Source organism: Sceloporus occidentalis, unplaced genomic scaffold (genome assembly GCF_023333645.1).
Source record: "Sceloporus occidentalis isolate IW3139 unplaced genomic scaffold, rSceOcc1.0.p SCAF_4, whole genome shotgun sequence".
NCBI lineage: Eukaryota > Metazoa > Chordata > Lepidosauria > Squamata > Phrynosomatidae > Sceloporus > Sceloporus occidentalis.
In genome coordinates this window covers 186,829,046-186,847,968 of record NW_028316984.1, presented here as the reverse complement: position 1 = coordinate 186,847,968, position 18,923 = coordinate 186,829,046, and the positions used below count along the sequence as shown (strand labels likewise).

Below are 18,923 nucleotides of genomic sequence, written 5' to 3'. Positions count from 1 at the left end.
CAAGCCAAATCAAGATGATTTTAAGAGACTGCATAAGAAAAAAATGACCTTTCTGAAGTTGAGATTAAGCCCTGCAGTGCATACAGATCAAAAAGATGACCAATTTCTACTAGGACATACTGGGCAAAGAGCCTGCATGTTGCTGTTTGCATAACTCGCAGACTATGCAGAAGTGACGACACTCCCTCAGGAGACAGGACGTGGAAAGAAATACTAGTGAATGCACAGTTCTCTCTTAAACACAGGCTGACCTAATAGTGTCAAAAAGAAAAAAGGCACACACAAAGAAGGATTAAGAGAAGGAACTTTGGTGCTTGTTGAAAGACCTCTTGCAAGATACTTAGAAATCCTCTCTAGGACAATAATGAATGCCTAGGGACACACTAGGAAAACAAGTTCATGATTTAACTAATAAAAAATTTCATTAGCCAACTAAGCTTCTTGGCAAGTGATATATTCATTTTTGTTGACAAACAGAGGGTGTCACACTGCAGATAATGTACTTGTAAGTAATGTCTAGATTAGTGCAAATTTCAGTAGCATATTTGAGACCAAGAAGAGTTATAACTTAAATTACTCTTTAGACATCTGCTACCAGTGGCTAATATTAACTGCTTAATGATGGCAAAGGGAGGGTTCTATTTGAAACATACTGAAGATATCAGTAAGACTTGATCAGAATGACAGTATAAAATAAGGAAGTTCCTGAGCTGTCACTGTGACCAGAAACCAGTAGCAAACCAAATCTACGAGAAGTAGATTTTCTTTTCACTAGGAAGTCCCTCATGTAATGAGAACTGAGAAGTGCTAAAAAGCCTTCATTTTTTTCCTCAAATAATTAGATATTTTTGTTTGGGCCAAATAAATCTCACATAGAGATGTTTGAAAAAAATGCACATATATAATTCCCTAAAGATCAGGACACAGAGGAACTGTTGTCCATGACCAGAATCCTACTGGTACATTATGCTGGAGTAACCACAATGATGGAAGAAAAACGTAATGGGCACACTGCTTGGGAAAGAAGCAAGGCACTGGAGAAACAAGTTGTTGTTGGCAGGCACTATTTGCCTTCCCTTACCACCACCACCACCATTATTATTATTATTATTATTATTATTATTATTATTATTATTATTAACCTTTATTTATAAAGCGCTGTAAATTTACACAGCGCTGTACATACAATCTTTTTAATTGGACGGTTCCCTGCCCTCAGGCTTACAATCTAAAAAAGTGCATCAAAAAAAGTGCAAACACTAGCTTTGTGCACCAATAGAATTCTAGCTTTGGTCAATACTTCTATATGGGTAGAAAATTTCATTGTAGCTTATTATTATATAGCGGAAATTCCTCTGAAGTAAGGTATAAAACTGGAAGAGGAGTAATTTCTTATTATTAAAGAAACAACCTCTATAACAAGTAGCCTGGTCTTAACTATGTTATTATTGGGGCAGTAACAATATGTTATACTAACCTATACTAGTTCGAACAGATTTTCTACAAGAGGAACAGACTTGATATCCATTTGGTTATATGTCAGCTCAGTTCAGAATTTATATGCCATGAATATTTGAAACGGTCTCATAGTATTATTAGGACTGGCAACAAAAGTAATTGGTCTCTAACACCAACTTCAACTTCCTATTGACTTGTCTATGCATGCTTCATCCTCTATAAAATCTTTGTTGATACCGATGAAGTGGACATGCTTCTTGGAAGTGTTAGGACGACGACGTGCTCTCTTGATCCCTGTCCCTCCTGGCTGACCACCCAGGGTGGTGATGCTGTAACATCATTATTGCAACGCATAATCAATGCATCATTCAGGGAGGGTAAATTTCCATCTAGTTTAAAATTGGCAACAGTTAAACCGTTGCTCAAAAAACCCTCCCTGGACCACCTGGTGAGAAATAACTATAGACCGGTCTCATTACTGCCATTTTTAGGTAAGGTGATCGAGAGGGTGGTTGCTTTCCAACTCCAAGCAGTCTTGGATGAAGCCGATTATCTGGACCCATTTCAAACTGGCTTCAGATCGGGATATGGAGATGAGACTGCCATGGTCGCCTTAGTCGATGATCTCCGTCTGGGCATCGATAGGGGAAGTGTGACCTTGTTGGTGCTTTTGGACATCTCAGCAGCTTTCGATACCATTGACCATCCTTCTGGAACGCCTGAGAGAGTTAGGTATTGGGGGCACTGCGCTCCAGTGGTTTCGTTCCTATCTCTTGGGTAGATTCCAGATGGTACAGTTGGGGGACGCTTGCTCCTCTAAGAGAGAACTGACGTCTGGTGTCCCTCAGGGAGCTATTTTGACCCCCACTTTGTTTAACATTTACATGAAACCACTGGGAGAGATCATCCGGAGACATGGGGCACAGTGTTATCAGTACACCGATGACACCCAAATATGTTTCTCTGTGTCTCCGACTAATGCAGTGACTAAGGATGGCGTCTCTCTTCTGAATGCCTGCCTGGAGTCGGTAATGGGCTGGATGAGGGAAAACAAACTCAGTCTGAATCCAGAAAAAACAGAAGTACTGGTGATAGGTTCTCCAGGCCCGGGGAAGGAAATTTATCCACCTGTCCTGAATGGGGTCACACTTCCCCTGAAGGACGAAGTTCGCAGTTTAGGAGTACTTCTGGACTCGTCCCTGCAGTTGACATCTCAAGTGGATGCGACGGTCAGAAGTGCTTGCTATCAACTTCGGTTGATACGTCAACTGCGACCCTACCTGGGCCAAAGGGACCTTGAAACTGTGGTACATGCTCTGGTAACCTCTCACTTAGATTTCTGTAATGCACTCTACATGGGGCTACCCTTGTACCAAGCTCGGAAGCTACAGTTAGTACAAAATATGGCAGACAGACTGGTCACCAGGGCATCTAGGTTTGACCATATAACACCTGTTTTGAAAAATCTTCACTGGCTGCCCATTCGCTTCTGAGCACAATACAAGGTGTTGGTTATTACCTATAAAGCCCTATATGGCTTAGTCCCGAGTTACTTGAGGGACCGCATCCCCCCATATAATCCGCCCCGCAACATCAGGGAAGAATCTGTTGGAAGTCCCTTCATCCAAATATGTCTCCACTTCCCAAAAGGCCTTTTCAGTGGCGGCCTCACGGATGTGGAATAATCTTCCCGAGGAGCTCCGTCTGACGACCCCCCTAGTAACATTTAAAAAGAGATTGAAAACCCTTCTCTTTTGTCAAGCCTTCCCCCCTGAAGAATGAAGCTGTGTATTCTGTTGCCATCGATTCTCTGCTTTACCCTTTGAATGACTGTGTTGTAGTTTTTAGTGTTATATATTGTATATTTGTAATATGGATTTTTATGAGATGTGTTGTACTTGGTTTTATCGACTGTAAACCGCTTTGATCTTTGGAAAAGCGGTATACAAATATTATTATTATTATTATTATTATTATTATTATTATTATTATTCTCCTGTAACTCTAGAGACTGAGACACAGTGGATAAGCACATCATCAGGTGTATTCCTGCAACAAAAGTTCAAAGCCAGTGTAATGTCACCTACCATGGTCACTGTACCGTCGTTGCTTCTGGCTGGAAGATATACTTCTCTGTACTTTGTGGTGTGGAGACTGTCCTGTACTGTTGTTTAGGTCACTACTTGGCCTGACCTTAGCAAGTGAAAGATTGCTGCTAGAGCTGGAGTCACTTGCGTCCAACTAAAACATAAGCAGACAGGATAAATATAACAGCATTCTAGTCCAGAATGTGGCAATATAATAAATACTGTACAACTCAACACTTCATGCGTCTAAAGAACTATCATCTCTGACCTAATGCAATTCAACCTGTTACTACTGCAACTTTACAGATTTGAATAGAAAGATTAGTGTGCTAAGGGTAGTATACACATATGAAGGAATATATTTGGTAAGAGACTTGCCCAAAACAGCGTCAATCATAAAAATGAGGCCATATAACATATTCTTTCAAATCCACTTGAAACACAAGGTAACTATCAGTCTTTGCCCCTGAAATCTAAGATGGGCAACACAAATGCATTGAAGAGCCGCAGCTTAGTGGAGGATTTGTGAACTACCTAATATCTCAAGATAGCCTTCAAACAAAACCAGTTTTAAAATCTCAGAAGAAACCTCTCATTGAAACCTGAGAGATGCTGCAAATTATATACCTAGGTATTATATACTTTATTATCTTTCCAGTTTGCTGACTCACTGAGGAAAAAAAGGTTAAAATTAGGGATGCTCATATCTGAATACTATTTTTCTCACATTGAAGAACAAGATGTATGTAGTGCTGCTTGAGCTCAAAAACAATAAAAATAATGATGTATTACATGTCTCATGAACTGAGTGAAATGTAATCAATAAAAGGATGTTTCTAAACAAGAGCTACAACAATCTGTCAAAAATTCTTTGCCCTGCAGCTATTCACCACAATATAAAATACTGCTATATCTACACACTACTCACTCAAAATGATCTGCAGCCATCTACCACTAACCACAGCAACTTAAATGTCAATACTGAATATGCATCATTTATCATCTCTTTCTTGACAAGTCTGCAAGCCATGTTACTATTTATGATTATCAAATTATTTCAACCTCTTGCTTGGTCAGATTTAACAGTATTCAAATAGAGAATGACCAGAATAATCAGAGTCTCTTTTCTGATACCCAATATTCCCAAGTAGTTTGTTCTATTTGAAGTTTGGGCTGATACCCAAAATAAATTTACAGCGCTTTATAAATAAAGGTTAATAATAATAATAATAATAATACCGATATTATGCTTTTCTGTAATTACATCTTAGAACTGCAAATAAAAAGTGATTAGAAAAACCTTGCACAGGGGGCCCTCATTATCTGTGGGTTTGACATCAGCAGATCTGAGATTCTGCCAAGTGAAACGAATAAATATTTAATTGTGAAGTCGAAGGCTTTCATGGCTGACATCCATAGTTTTTTGTGGTTTTTTTCGGGCTATGTGGCCATGTTCTAGAAGAGTTTCTTCCTGACATTTCACCAGCATCTGTGGCTGGCATCTTCAGAGAATGCTTGCCTGGAAAGGACTTGAGTATATATATTGTGTGACCTGGAAAGGCAGGAGTGATTTGCATGTGTATTGTTTTGTTGCTAATGGCAGGCCTCAGGGTGGGAGGGTCTGCAAAGGAGGGTTAGTGTCTGCTTGATTAGTGCTCATTGTCTGCTGGGAGATTTCTCATTTGCATTTCTTGAGTCTTTATCTTGCTATTTTTCAGGACTGGTAGCCAAACCTTGTTTACTTTAAGGGTTTCCTCTTTTCTGTGGAAATTGTCCAGGTGTTTGTGGATTTCAATGGCTTCCCTGTGCATCCTAACATGGTAGTGGTTGGCATGGTCCAGAATTTGTGTTTTCAAACAGTATTTTATGTCCAGGATGGTTTGTGATATGTTTTGCTACTGCTGATTTTTCTGGCTGGCCCAGTCTGCAATGTCTCTCGTGTTCCTTGATTCTTGTTTGCACACTGTGTTTGGTGGTCCCTATGTAGACTTGTCTGCAGCTACATGGTATGCAGTAAACTCTTGCGGCTGTGAGAGGGTCTCTCTGGTCCTTGGCTGAGCGAAGCATTTGCTGGACTTTCTTGATTGGTTTGTAAACCATTTGAAGGTTGTGCTTCCTCACCACATTGCCTATTCTGTCTGTGACTCATTTGATGTATGGTAAAAATACCTTCCCTTTGGGTGGCTGCTTGTCTTCACTCCTCTGGGTTTTCCTGGGCCTGGCAGCCCTTCTGATGTCTGAGCTGGAATAACCATTAGCCTGTAAAACCTGGTTCAGGTGCTTCAGTTCATCTTCCAAGAAATGGGGTTCGCAGATGCGTTTTGCTCGGTCTACCAGTGTTTTGATTGTGCTTCTTTTTTTGTTGGAGTTCTTGTGCAGGTATCTGTCTGTATGTGTGGGTTTTCTGTATACTGTGAGACCCAGATGTTGGTTCAGTTTGCGGATGACTAGGATATCCAAGAATGGCAGTGTTCCTTCCTTTTCTTTTTCCATAGTGAACTGGAAAAAGGTGCCAGCCACAGATGCTGGCGAAAAGTCAGGAAGAAACTCTTCTAGAACATGACCACATAGCCCGAAAAACCCACAAAAACCTATAAACATTTAATTATTTTTTGCTTTCAACCAACTGCAGCCAGGCTGCGCCAGCAAGGTCAAAGCACAAGGCATGCATTTTCCTGCTTTGGCAATTCTTTTTCTTTTCTTCAAAAGGTGGAAACTATGGTCCACATGCTCCTAGGAAAAAGAATGTGCCTCTGGTGCTTCTGATTTGGGCTTTAGTCTCTGCTCCCACCCCTCATGGCAGGAAACCCCATCCCACCAAGCAACTGTCAATTATGGCTTAACTCTCCCACCACCCCAGCTCCTGGGAGGAAAGAGTCCTACCAAAAGCCTGGCCACTGGGATTTACTCTCTTCTACACAAACACACACCTTTGCCTCATGGAAAGAAATTTCACCGAGTGCCTGGGTGTGTGCAGAAGAGAGCAAAGCCTCAATTGACAGGTACTTGCTGGGATTCCCTTCCATAAGACATGAGGGGCATGAGTACAGACTAATGCTCAGATTGCAAGCCCCAAGCCTAGAGGCACATTCTTCCTGCTGAGAGTATGTGTGCCACAGCTTCCACCTTTGGAAAGAAAGAGAAGGATCACCAAATCATGAAGAATGCCCGAGCCTTTCAGCCTGCACTACTACCCTGGCACTGCTTCTTGGCCTGGCTTTGGTTAGTCTGAGGTAATTTCAAACTTTTAATAGTGAAGAGAGCATTCACAATTTTTATTATCTGTGGTGGGTCCTCTAACCAAACCCCACATTTAAAGTCAGTGTATGCCACTTATAGGAGCAGACCAAGAATATATATGGTAATATAAATCAATCGGTTGTCCTTATGGTTGCAATGGCTGAGAGATGGAGCCTGCAGACTAGACCCAGAATTTTAAAGCTGGAATATGCAATTGTTCTTATGTTTGGGTGGAATCTTTTTTCTTATTGGAATAAAACTAATCGGTCCTTTGGTTGTGGCATATGGGAAATTCACAACACAGACACAAATGCAACTCTACTGTCCCTCTCACATTAGCACGAATCTTACTGGACTGAACCTCTGAATGTCTGGAATTAGTTCACAATATTTATGCATTTTACTCACCTCTGATGATTTCCTTCCTAGTAGCAAATACGTAGCAGTGATTTCATCATATTTCATTTTACTAAGAGATTCCTGTATTTCTTCTTGAGAATATCCCATTCCAACCATAATGTCTAAAATAAATTGAAAGTCTACTGACCTATTAATTTATTACATAAAGTTCATATTCAATCCGAAGGGAGACGCGGGAAATATAAATAAAAATTTTATTATTATTATATTTAGTGTCCAAATGAAATGTAACAACAAATAAAATGTAACCTCTTGGCATGGAACAAAATGTGAGGGCTAAAGGTCTATTTAAATTTGTAGAATGTAAAATGAAGTGGTTCATGACATATACAACTATGCCAATTATTTTATTATCATTATGCCAATTATCTCTACAACACACACACACCAATGATCTCCAGTCAGCACATACCTATTCTTTTCTGGTCTGAGATGTCTAACTCTGGTTCAACAAAAGGTTTAAGTTCATCATCCTCATGCCCTGCGTTGATCCATCTATCCTTCATGATTTGCTGCGAAGACAAGTTTGATTTCAGTATAGCAGTAACAAAACAAAAAATCTATAGTAAAGGTCAACTTAAACCAAGTAATGTATAGTGAGGAGGTTTGGCTTAATCAAAGATGAAGACAGTGGCCCTTGCTTTCCCCTACATACTCATACTGCCATCATCATATATATATATATATATATATATATATATATTTTAAACTGCACATTTGAAACCTATGCCAATACTATTTTTTCTAGCACTCACAGCTCCATAAATTTCAGCAGCCGCAAGGAAAAGCAAAGCAAAGGAATAATAGTGAGAGCCCTGCTGTCCATAGCAATAGAACAAGAGTCTGGCTTTAATAAAGGGTGCTCCTGCAATCATTTAACTTCAGTCTCACCCCTTCCTCTTATCTACCCCCACCTTGTCTTTGGTGCTTTGCTCTATAACACTGGTGTCCCCACCTGGGGTGTCACCCAGTGTGGGGAAGCAGGGCTTTTGGGGGAGGGGCCAAAAAGGCTCTCCCCCACCTTGCAGCAGCCCCCCCTGGCCTTCCGGGTACTTCACAGCTGCACCAGCTCCACTACTCTATAATGCTACCATTTTTGAAATTATTTTATTTAATTAATTTATACCCCACCTTTCTCCCAAATAGGACTCAAAGCAACTTATGAATGAGCTCATTTAACACCAATCACATATCCCAACTAGAGCAGGAGTGAATAAAATACAGCTCCTCCTCCCAAATTCTTGGGGGGGGGGGGAGAAATTTGTAAAATGTTGCTAAAATTTGGCAGTAAACTGCAAGCTACTACAGCTCAGTTAGAAAAGGATGTCACACTCTGAGGAAAAAATAAATTACGTCTATGAAAACAACTACTTCTGTGTGTCTAAAGATGAGTCTATCTTGTTAAACTATTTAAAATGTTGGTACCATTTACCACTCTTAAAACTGGAAAGTCTTTTTTTCCTCTTAACTGTCCCCATATCTCTATGATCCATGGATTATTAGTTTATCAGCAAGCGAAAACTAACAGCAGCTTCTAGCCACTTCTGCACCAAGTGTGCTACTTCCCCAAAGTAAAGTTTATGGTTTTTTAAAAAATCCCCAAGAATTAAGGTTAATGGATGCAATTTATTTTATTGTATTATGCATTTGATGATTAATATTTGCTAAGGATTCTTAATGAATGCAATTTTTATATCAAGGTTATACTGAATTTAGTAATACTTTATTAAAGTTGTTTGAAATAAAAAATAAACTGATTTCAAAAAACATACAAAAAAGGTAAGATTCATCAGCACTAGAAATTTTGCCATAGTTGCCCACCCTTATACTAGATGATTCTATCCTAAAAATCTATTCATGTCTTAAAATGAAATAGTTGTATATTCATAGTAACTTGGCTGTTAAAAGATATATATCTAATCAATTACTTGACCAAGAAAGGTTTTTAAAGCAGCAACACATGGAGCCAGTGTGGTTTATGGAGCCAGCACGGTGTAGTGGTTTCAGCACTGGACCAGGACACTAGGAGACCAGGGTTCAAATCCTGGCTCAGTCATAGAAACCCACTGGATGACCTCGGGCAATTTACACTCTCTCAGCCTCAGCAAGGGCAACCCCCCTCTGAAGAAACTTGCCAAGAAAACCCTATCATAGGTCGCCATAAGTTAGAATCAACTTGAAGGCGCACAACAACAGCAACACAGTACAAGTCTCCAAATGCGTTCTGGAATTAACGTTGCAGTCTTTGGAATCTAGGTTACCTAGAATGTACTATCGATTTTCATGTTTTGTTTTGTTTTTTGCCAGTGTTAGCTTGAATCCAAAAAGATATTTATCTGGTTTGGCCTGAATTAAGACAAAGAACACCCTCTAGGTGGAGCTCAACATCTTCCATAACAATTTTAACCAAGAAGTGTGATGATGAATTGCTACAATACACTAATTTATGTCCAACTGCTTAACAGTATAATTGGTTTAATTAGCACAATTCAATTCAGTATTTACATGAATTCGTCCACAAGATCAACTGTAATTTAGGTGCAGCTTGTATGAAGGTTAGAGCAAATGATTTCCTAACTACAGCAGAGGAATATTATGGCTGCATAACAGAAGAATTTTTCAGTTAATTCCAAAATACGGTATTCCTTTCTATTGAGGGAAAAGAATAACACATAAGTAAATTTATAGCTCAAATTTAGTGAAATCTTTGCAATGAAGTAAAGAGAAAAGTGAGCAATTATATTACCTCAAGTGTGCCTCTTTTAGTTGGGTTTAGCACCAGGAAACGTTTTAGCAGGTTTTCACAGTCTGTTGACATGTAGAAAGGAATCCTGTATTTTCCTCTCAGTACTCTCTCTCTCAGTTCCTTAAAAGCACATCAAACAACAAACAAAATACAACAGCTGCATATGTGTCTGACATATAACCATTTTTAAAAATGATAAAAGCCCACCATCATCCTCAGTGAGGCATGTACCTTTAAATTCTGTCCATCAAAAGGCAGAGATCCGCTCACAAGAGTATAAAGAATAACACCTAAACTCCAAACATCTACTTCAGGTCCATCATACTTCTTGCCTTGGAAGAGTTCCGGAGCAGCATAAGGAGGACTGCCACAAAATGTGTCCAGTTTATTTCCAACTGTAAACTCATTGCTAAAACCAAAATCGGCTATTTTAATGTTCATATCTGCGTCAAGCAAAAGATTTTCAGCCTAGATGGAAAAATATTTAATAAGATGTAAATATTCTCCCTGTAGGATTTTTTAAAAAGCAGCTTGCCATATTTGATATCCAGTATGTATTGAGCTGAAGTGAGAAAGTAATAAAATTTCCCTGGCAAAGGCATCTCATAGATTATATTGTTGCAGAACATAAATATACAGCCATTGACTAGCTGTGGCTGTATCTTTAGCCAATTAGTTGTTTATATGAACTGTAGGACAGTCAGCTTTCTAAACTCTTTTTCCTATTGACTCAGAAATGTTTGGCATATCCCAGCTTCAACTGCTTAGTAAGAAACTCCTTTTATCATAACACAGAAAACAGAGTTCTGGTTCTTCTGAAAGCAGAATTGTCATAATGAATTTATGTAAAATTACCTGGAGGGCTCAACTAGCAGCAGCACTGGAACTGAGTTTCCTGTTTATGAAGTAAGAGTTCTGAGGAATGGAGATGAAAGGGATAAGGGAGCACAGGCTAACAACAGTGGTAGTGGGAGCTTAAGAAAAGAGACCTCTTGAAAAGGGGTAAGGTGACACACAAAAACTAGTATGGTGACACACGAAGATCCAAAGAAGCGTAAGAATTACCCATAAGGTTCAACAGAAGATGAGTTGTGAGGACAAGAAAGTATACAACAGCATAAATACTGCTGCTGTTACAGCCTGACTCCATGAAATGGACTTTAGCCCTGGTGTCATTGCTTCCTTTTCCTAGAGACAAGCAGTGATGGTATAGAAAACAGGCAGACAATTCTTTATCCACCGGATTTTTTCATATGTGCTTCTCATTCTGTTTTAGAAATATGGTAATCTGCAGTTATAAATCAGGCAGGCATTTTATCCTTGATATTCCAAGCAGTGGTTCATAGCTACAGAAAATCATCTTTTATTTTTCCAGTATAAAATAAGCAAAAATCAATACCTATCCAAAATCAGAATGATCTACAAAATAAATGTGAATATTGTTCATACAGAAATTCTTGGGATTCTCTTCTTACCTTGAGATCTCTGTGAACAATATGCTTTTGGTGGCAATACTGCACTGCAGATACTATCTGGATAGAAAACAAACTCAATTATATAAAATGGCATATATCGAGGAAACAGACTTGCAGTCATACATTTTTAACAGTAGTTTCTAAAATCAAGAAGCAATTACACAGTCAATGTAATACACATTACAAGTAAATTACAAACCTAAACTCACTTAATTATGGTTAATTCCCAGTGAAATCAATAAGAATTATTCAAATAAGTGCATTTAGAGTAACAGTCAGAGAGATAAGTGAAGGCAAGCCTATTACCCAGGCCACCGGAGCCTTCTCTGTATAGTAAACAAGATTTAACAGTTGGACAGTATGTGGCAAGAATAACACCTTGATTAAGATTTCTCCAGCTTTCAATATTTTCTGGGGAAGTAAAGATACTGCCAGCACAAAATTCCTGCCTACTTAGGCAATGGAGTGAACTACTGACCCACACCAATCTAGTGCACTGAACAGGCCTATCTAGGTGTTCTTTTAGTAGGAATAATGAAAAAAAAATAAAGAGAAGAAGAGTGCTAGCCCCAACCTCAATCATCCCTACTTCCCTCACTCTCCTCCCATAAAAACTGACATTCTAATATGGCATATGTGCCAGCTAGAAACAGACTCTTTTCATCAGAGAGATTTGAAGGTTTTTTTTTCCTGAGACTGAGAGTTAAGGGCTTGACTAGACATTACTTGTCAGTTAGTCTGTTCAGATCACTGATGTCGAAAACAGATTTTCAGGTTTATGCCTTGGTGAGATCTTGGTGAAATTAAGCCATTTATTCTGTATATGCACTCTTATAACATCTTGGAAATGGGCATTTTCTAGAACTCACCCCTGACTATGTGCTTTCTACTACAAACTATATTTCTGTAATCCATGTTATTCATCGATTTACTGAAATTTATTTGCAATTTACAAATTGGATTATGTGACTGTCATTGTAAATCATATCATCCATATTTAAATTAAGCCATGAAGCTGGTGAAAACAGCTATAGAATTTTTCCTTAAAATAGGAAATAAGATGTTAATTCACACTACATATTCCAAAATTCCAAAATTCATGAATGATGACTACATCATTACAAACTGACTATGTGCTTTCTCTCAGTGTTTTTCAATTCATGTATTTTTCATTCCATTATGGCCTTAATTAAAAATACAGTGGGCCCTCAGCATCGACGAGGAATCCATTCTGGACCCCATACAGATACCAAATCACATTGTGGATGCTCAAGTTCCATTCTCCTTAATGGCGGGGCAGCCTTGTGATTGCGCCACCATTACAAACAACAGGACAAAGGTCCCTTGCCTACTTTCCTCTCCTCTCTTGCCTTCCTTCTCCTCCTCCTTCTTCTCTCCCTTCTTCCATCCTTACCTGCTTCCTTCCTTCCTTTTTGCCCTGGCCGGGTCCAGGGCCAAGGCTTGGGACATTGAAGCCCTGTCCCCAGGCCCAGCACCTGAGACAGAGCCTCTGGGCTCCAAAAGCCAAGCCTTGGCCCTGGCCCGAGCTCCCTCCAACCAACAGGGTTCTGAGGGAGCCATCCAAATCTAACCAAAGCTGATTGTTTAGATTCCACAATCAGACCAGACCTGGTGTTACTGTCTGAGTAACAATTCTTCTTTATTAAGTGTTATCTGAACCAGCTGCTACAGAGGTGCTACCTAGGGATTATAACTTAAAGTAGCAAGAAGGTATACCATCTTTCAGGTCAGAAAGAACACCCAGGCAACCCACTATAGCCAATCTGCTTCAGGAATCAGTCTTTTTTGTATCAATTTATGGCAATCCCATGAATTTCTTAGGATTTTCTTAGGCAAGGAATACTCAGAGGTGGTTTTGTCAGTTCCTTCTTCTAAAATACAACCTACAGCACCTAGTATTGGTTGGTGGTTTCCCTATGATTCTATGATCCAAGGACTAACCAGAGCTGACCCTGCTTAGCTTCCATGATCGGGCAGGATCTGGTGCATGTAGATATTTAGGCTAACTTAGTACTACTACCCTAACATTTTTATTTGGAAGCAATGAAAATAATTTTCCAGAAGGCAGCCATGACTCACTTCTGAAGAAACGTAACAAGAGCTGGTTCAAATAAAAATCCTACCTAGTCAGGATTTCTACAGTGGTTAGCCCATACTGTGGTATAAAATAGGACATGAGTGCAACTGGATACTTTATCTTGCCTTTTCCAGGAATTAACAATACATAATCAACAATGTAGAAGCTCTTTTTAGTGCTAACCCACATGGCTACACAACAAGTGCATGTGAATTGCAACCAAGTTGGCTTAGCCGATTCTGTCAGTATTTTCCATCATCAAACCCCTCTTGGAGGAAGAACTGACATTATAGAGAAAATCTTCAAAAATATATTATCTAGAAATCTAGCATAGTCCATACATACTTGTCTAAATTTGGCTCTTGCCTCTTTTTCCTTCATTCTTCCATGTGCAACTAGATAGTCGAATACCTCTCCTGTAATTAAGATATGCAAAAGATTAAACAGAATTTGAGTATAGCAGCAGCTAGTTTATTTCTGAACATGACAGTGGCACTTTGATGACACCAACAATTTATGACAAGAGACACAAAGAAGTTATATGACTCTTAAGAATTAATTTGGTAGACATACGGCTAATTGAACATCATTTCACAAAAGTAAGATATTCTACTAGCACAAACCAGAAGTAGTGATTGTTGTAATATTACAGACAGAAAAATGGTCTAAAGCAGAACTAAGGAGATTTATTAACACTGAGATGTATCCAATGACTACTCTCTCCCTCAACTCCCTAGTAGCCCTGAAAGACCCATGCTGCTGGTGCTTCCCTCTAACTTCAGCCAATTCTCCTGTCACACTTAACACAACACCAAATTCTCTGTTCAAGTGTTTTCAATAAATACAAGGGGCTGGAAAAGGGGTGCCAGGGTGGTGGTGATTCCACTTGAATAAAAATAGATACAACATTTTTTGTATTTTTAGAATTACAATTCAAATAAAACTGTGACCAAAACAATCTCTAACTCCCTTAGCAATTCCAAGTTTTCTTCTCATGAGGAGTTCTGTTGTCACTGGACTATATTGTGATTCACTCACCCACCTCTAGGTTTGTTTGTTCCACTGCTACACATGGGCTGAGCCATTTTAGTTACATAAAAATCAGCAATCAGAGAACCAAATTCACTATTGTGTATCTGCATACATTCATGGAAGAAACATGTAGCCAACAAGGCTATTCCCTTACTGAAAACACAATCTGTCAGGGAGTGCTTGAAGATTTGTAGCAACTTGTTGAAATATTTGAAGAAGATGATAACTTCCCAAAAGAAATTTTAAAAGGCTTGTACCCCTTAATGGAACAAGTCATAGGAGCCAATTAAAATACAAGGTGATGACTACAATTGCTGTACATCAGGAATTAAATGATTCATATCAAGACAGACAACCCAAGACAGGAAATTCTCAGCAGATGCCATCAGCACTATCAGTAATAGTCCTCTGGCAACTCACCTTTCATACCTGTCTTTCACTGTCATTAGTGTGTTTTATTTTACAAACATCAAGTTTTATTCCTTCTGCAGAATGTGGCTTGGATGTATGTAACAGAGCATCTATTCACCCGCATTTTAATAAACAGCATACTCATATAAAGTCTTGTTGCAAAAGTCTCATTTACTACTCAAAGATAGTGATAAGGGCAAGCTCTTAAATGACTTCTAATGCAATTAAATACTTTTGCATTTAAAATGAGAAAAGAGAGTGATTTTGAAACATTGAACATTTCTAACATATAGGCGGGTTACAAACCACCAAAAAATACGTATGGAATACGTATTAGGGTTAGGAAGGGGCGGTGCTTCCGCACCCCCCTAACCCTAGTACGTATTCCATACGTACAACATGGCGGCGCCCCTTCCACATGGGGGCCGCCATGTTTACGTATCGGACGCTGTGCGTCCGCACGTGTTGCGGCGTCTATGACGTCGCGAGTCCGCCCCTGGCGCCTCGCGACGTCATAGAGGCGCCGCTTAAAGAAGCTCCATTTTGGAGCTTCTTTTTCGGTCCGTGCGGGAGCCGCGTGGTGTGGCTGCTGCGGCTCCCGCATGGAGCAAGCAGCGGCGGCGGCGGCAGACCGCCTCAAAGTGGCGGTTTATAACCCGCCATAATTTTACCTCAATCCTGACTTGGTAAAGAATTCTCTTTTGTTTACAACTTTGTTATACTCACCTCCACTTGCATACTCCATGATTAAGTAGAGTGTTTTTTCTGTTTCAATTACTTCAAATAATTTAACTGGAAGGGAAAAAAACTGATTCAGGAGATCAGTATCAATTAGGTTTATTTACATACAGCTTTTGTCAACCAGCCTTTGTTTTCCTACTTTATATTTCAAACAGGCATAGCAAATGTTGTACAGAGACAGAGTAAACATTTATAGAATATGTATCTTTCAATCAAACACTTACTGGACTGCGGAAGCTGTCATCTTACATAAATTCATGTGAATTGACTACTTCAGGGATTATGAATATGGCCCTCTCCTAATCATTGAAATTTTGCTGCAGCGACAAAAGAAAACACCTTTGCTTTCAAAGCAAGGCATTTTATTCCTTCATTGCAGCAACCCAAAAGCAGAAGAAAAAAAATACACACCCCCACTTTAAAACAAGGTGCTTTCCAGTTTAATCACTCTGTGTGGGGAACATTATGCAGCTGGAAAACAAAGCATATACATCCTTTGTATCTTGTTGGAGTGGGGGTTAGTTTGCCCTTCTACTGTGATCAAATCTGAGTGAATTAGCTTGTATTTGAAGGAAAACTCTGTCACTACCAACAGCATGTTATTGTATTCATTTATGTAAAGTATTTATACCCTGCTCTTCAGCAACAAAGGCTTTCAGAGTGGCTTACAGATTGCTAATTTGACAGTTCTCTGCCCTCAGGCTTACTATCTAAAAAGACATGACACAGAAGGAGAAGGAAATGGCAGTGGAGAAGTCCAACTGATACTGCCCGTTCTTCTAGGGTGGTGGCATTTGGAATGGAGGGAGGGCCATTTTCAGTAAGTGATTCTGGAGGCTGTTACTGCTTTCCTGCCTACTGGTAGCAAATGTTTTCTCTGCTCCAAGAAGACTAAAAGGGATCAATGTTCCTCCCAACTCCCAAAAAGTTGCCTTCAGCATTTAACTCAAACCATTAGATATTACCACTGCCCACAACTCTCAAGCTAAAAACCTATGTGCCCAGCTTTGCAAAATGCAACAAAGCATTTGATTCCCACTCAGTCCCAACAACATGGACTTCAGACTTTAAGACTAGCCACTTTAGAAACATTGGGGAATATCAAAAGCCATTCACAACACAGACTGAATGATCCAGGAGAATTATTACAAGCCTTTCTGGAAACAGAACTACAGTGAGTTCTCCGTACTGTAGCTGCAACTTGTGGTGTGTTTGGGGATGCAGACTAATGTTGCAACCCTGGAACCACTTACAAAATCAATGGGGCAGGTCCTCTAAGTGGTTACAGGAAGCATCAATTGATTACATTTTAGGAAACTGACAGAACTCTTTTCGGCTAAGGGCAAAAATCACAGACTAATGTAGAAACATCCAAGTGAGTCCATCCTATTTTATGATCATTTATATGAGCTTAATACAGATTAGACAAATAAATATTACAGTTTTCAATATTTATAACATGAAAAATAAAACTATCCAAACATACCAGGAATACTATCTCAGAAATTACTAATGAACAAGCATACAAACACTAAATTTTATCATATTCAAGCTCTGAACTGCACATGCTCTTATCTTGTTAAATTCAAGGCACAGTTAAGATGGGCCGTAGGCTGTGCCTGCATTTTTAGTTAAGACAGGCTAAGACCACATTACTTGTTTTGTTTTACTTTTTAAATACTGTCACCCATTTTAGGAACACTAAAAAATATCTAGATTAGGAAACAGATTACTTTGGTGGTTAACTATATATTCTTATAGGGAAACAGTAACAAAGAGAATGACTGGTTAGCTAATCTTGAATTAGGGAGAGTGTTTTAAACCAATAAACACACGAACTGCACAGAATTAACAGTCTTGCCAATCTTTAGGCCACTTGTTATTCTATCAAGGTAGTCACTGTCATTAGCTAAAATGAACAGAAGTTCAACTTCCCAGAGAAGGAAAAAACCTTGCCACAAGTGTTTCAGATTTCTAAGAGTGACAGCAATATTAACAAGAAATGGCTGGGAACACAGCTCAGTGGCAGAGTACATGTACTGTTTTTAAGAGGTTCTAGGTCCACCTCACTGCACCCATGGTTAAAAGAATTTCAAAAGGATTTCATGCAGCTCTATGGAACAGCACAGCAAAGATCACCCCAAACTGGGGCTCTCCAATGTCAGTCAGCCAATCGTTTATTGCATTTGACTAAAATGTTTTAAACTATATTTTCTATCTGCCTCTGCCAGCATAGACTGGGAATTTTAATCCACAGACAATTTGTAAGTCATCCAGGTGGTGTAGCCTCTGAAAGAAGTGGACTAAATTGACTACTTATCTGACTCAATACTAAGCAGTTCCTTATGTTCACATGCATTATTTTTCTATAAAAGTAGGTAAAACTGGAGTAAAAAAAGGTTTGAAACATTTCGCAAAAATGTTTTTTGACCATTGGGGGAGGGGCAGTGGGCTTCAAACATGGTGGAAATGCCTGCAATTGGGGCATTTTCGAGCAAAATAAATATTTTGGACTGGCCCTTCCAGCCGGGTACTCAGTTAAGGACCAGATCAGGTTAGGTGGGCGGGGGGGCGGTGTTGCCTTGGTCCATAAAAACACTCTTTCCTTAACCAGGATCCCAGTCCGGAAAACAGATCACATCGAATGTATTTACCTGTCCCTGAAGGCCAGAGACAGTCTAGGGATTCTGTTGGTCTACCGGCCACCTCGTGCACTAACAGACTCCCTGGCCGAGCTGACACAGCTGGTCTCGGAACTGGTGTTGGAGTCCCCTAGGCTTCTTGTCCTGGGGGACCTCAACATCCCTTTCGAGGCCAGTGATACTCCAACAGGTGCGGCTCGGGAGTTCATGACTACCATGGCAGCCATGGGCCTGTCTCAATTAGTCTCAGGGGCCAACTCATTGCGCTGGTAATACTCTTGATGTGATCTTCAGAATGGACATGGAGGCTCCGTGGGTAGAGATTTCTAATGTCTCTCCCTTGTCATGGACGGATCATTTCCTGGTTGAGGCTAGAATCAAGGCTCCTACCATTAACCCTCCCGGGGGTGGCGGACCTATTAGGATGGTCCACCCTCAAAGGCTGATAGAACCCATAAGGTTCCAAGAAGCCCTAGAGGGGTATACGACTGGCTCTGACGGCAATTCTGTTGATGCCCTAACCGACATCTGGGATACTAATTTCTCTAGGGCTATACACAGCATCGCTCCCAA

The 18,923-nt window shown here is 39.8% G+C and overlaps 1 protein-coding gene across 13 annotated transcripts in view; it reads right to left on the bottom strand.

The window, feature by feature from the left end:
* MARK3 (microtubule affinity regulating kinase 3) overlaps positions 1 to 18,923 on the bottom strand; it is an 86,320-nt gene that overhangs the window by 28,157 nt on the left and 39,240 nt on the right. For 12 of the 13 annotated variants that reach the window (XM_089522605.1, XM_089522602.1, XM_089522603.1 and 9 more), the window contains 8 exons: positions 15,694 to 15,759; positions 13,870 to 13,940; positions 11,427 to 11,483; positions 10,183 to 10,419; positions 9,952 to 10,071; positions 7,618 to 7,717; positions 7,194 to 7,306; positions 3,546 to 3,699 (listed from right to left, as the gene is read on the bottom strand). In XM_089522605.1, coding sequence (XP_089378731.1) covers positions 3,546 to 3,699; positions 7,194 to 7,306; positions 7,618 to 7,717; positions 9,952 to 10,071; positions 10,183 to 10,419; positions 11,427 to 11,483; positions 13,870 to 13,940; positions 15,694 to 15,759 — 918 coding nt within the window. The remainder of the gene's footprint in view (positions 1 to 3,545; positions 3,700 to 7,193; positions 7,307 to 7,617; positions 7,718 to 9,951; positions 10,072 to 10,182; positions 10,420 to 11,426; positions 11,484 to 13,869; positions 13,941 to 15,693; positions 15,760 to 18,923) is intronic. The other variant, XM_089522606.1, reaches the window with a different exon arrangement.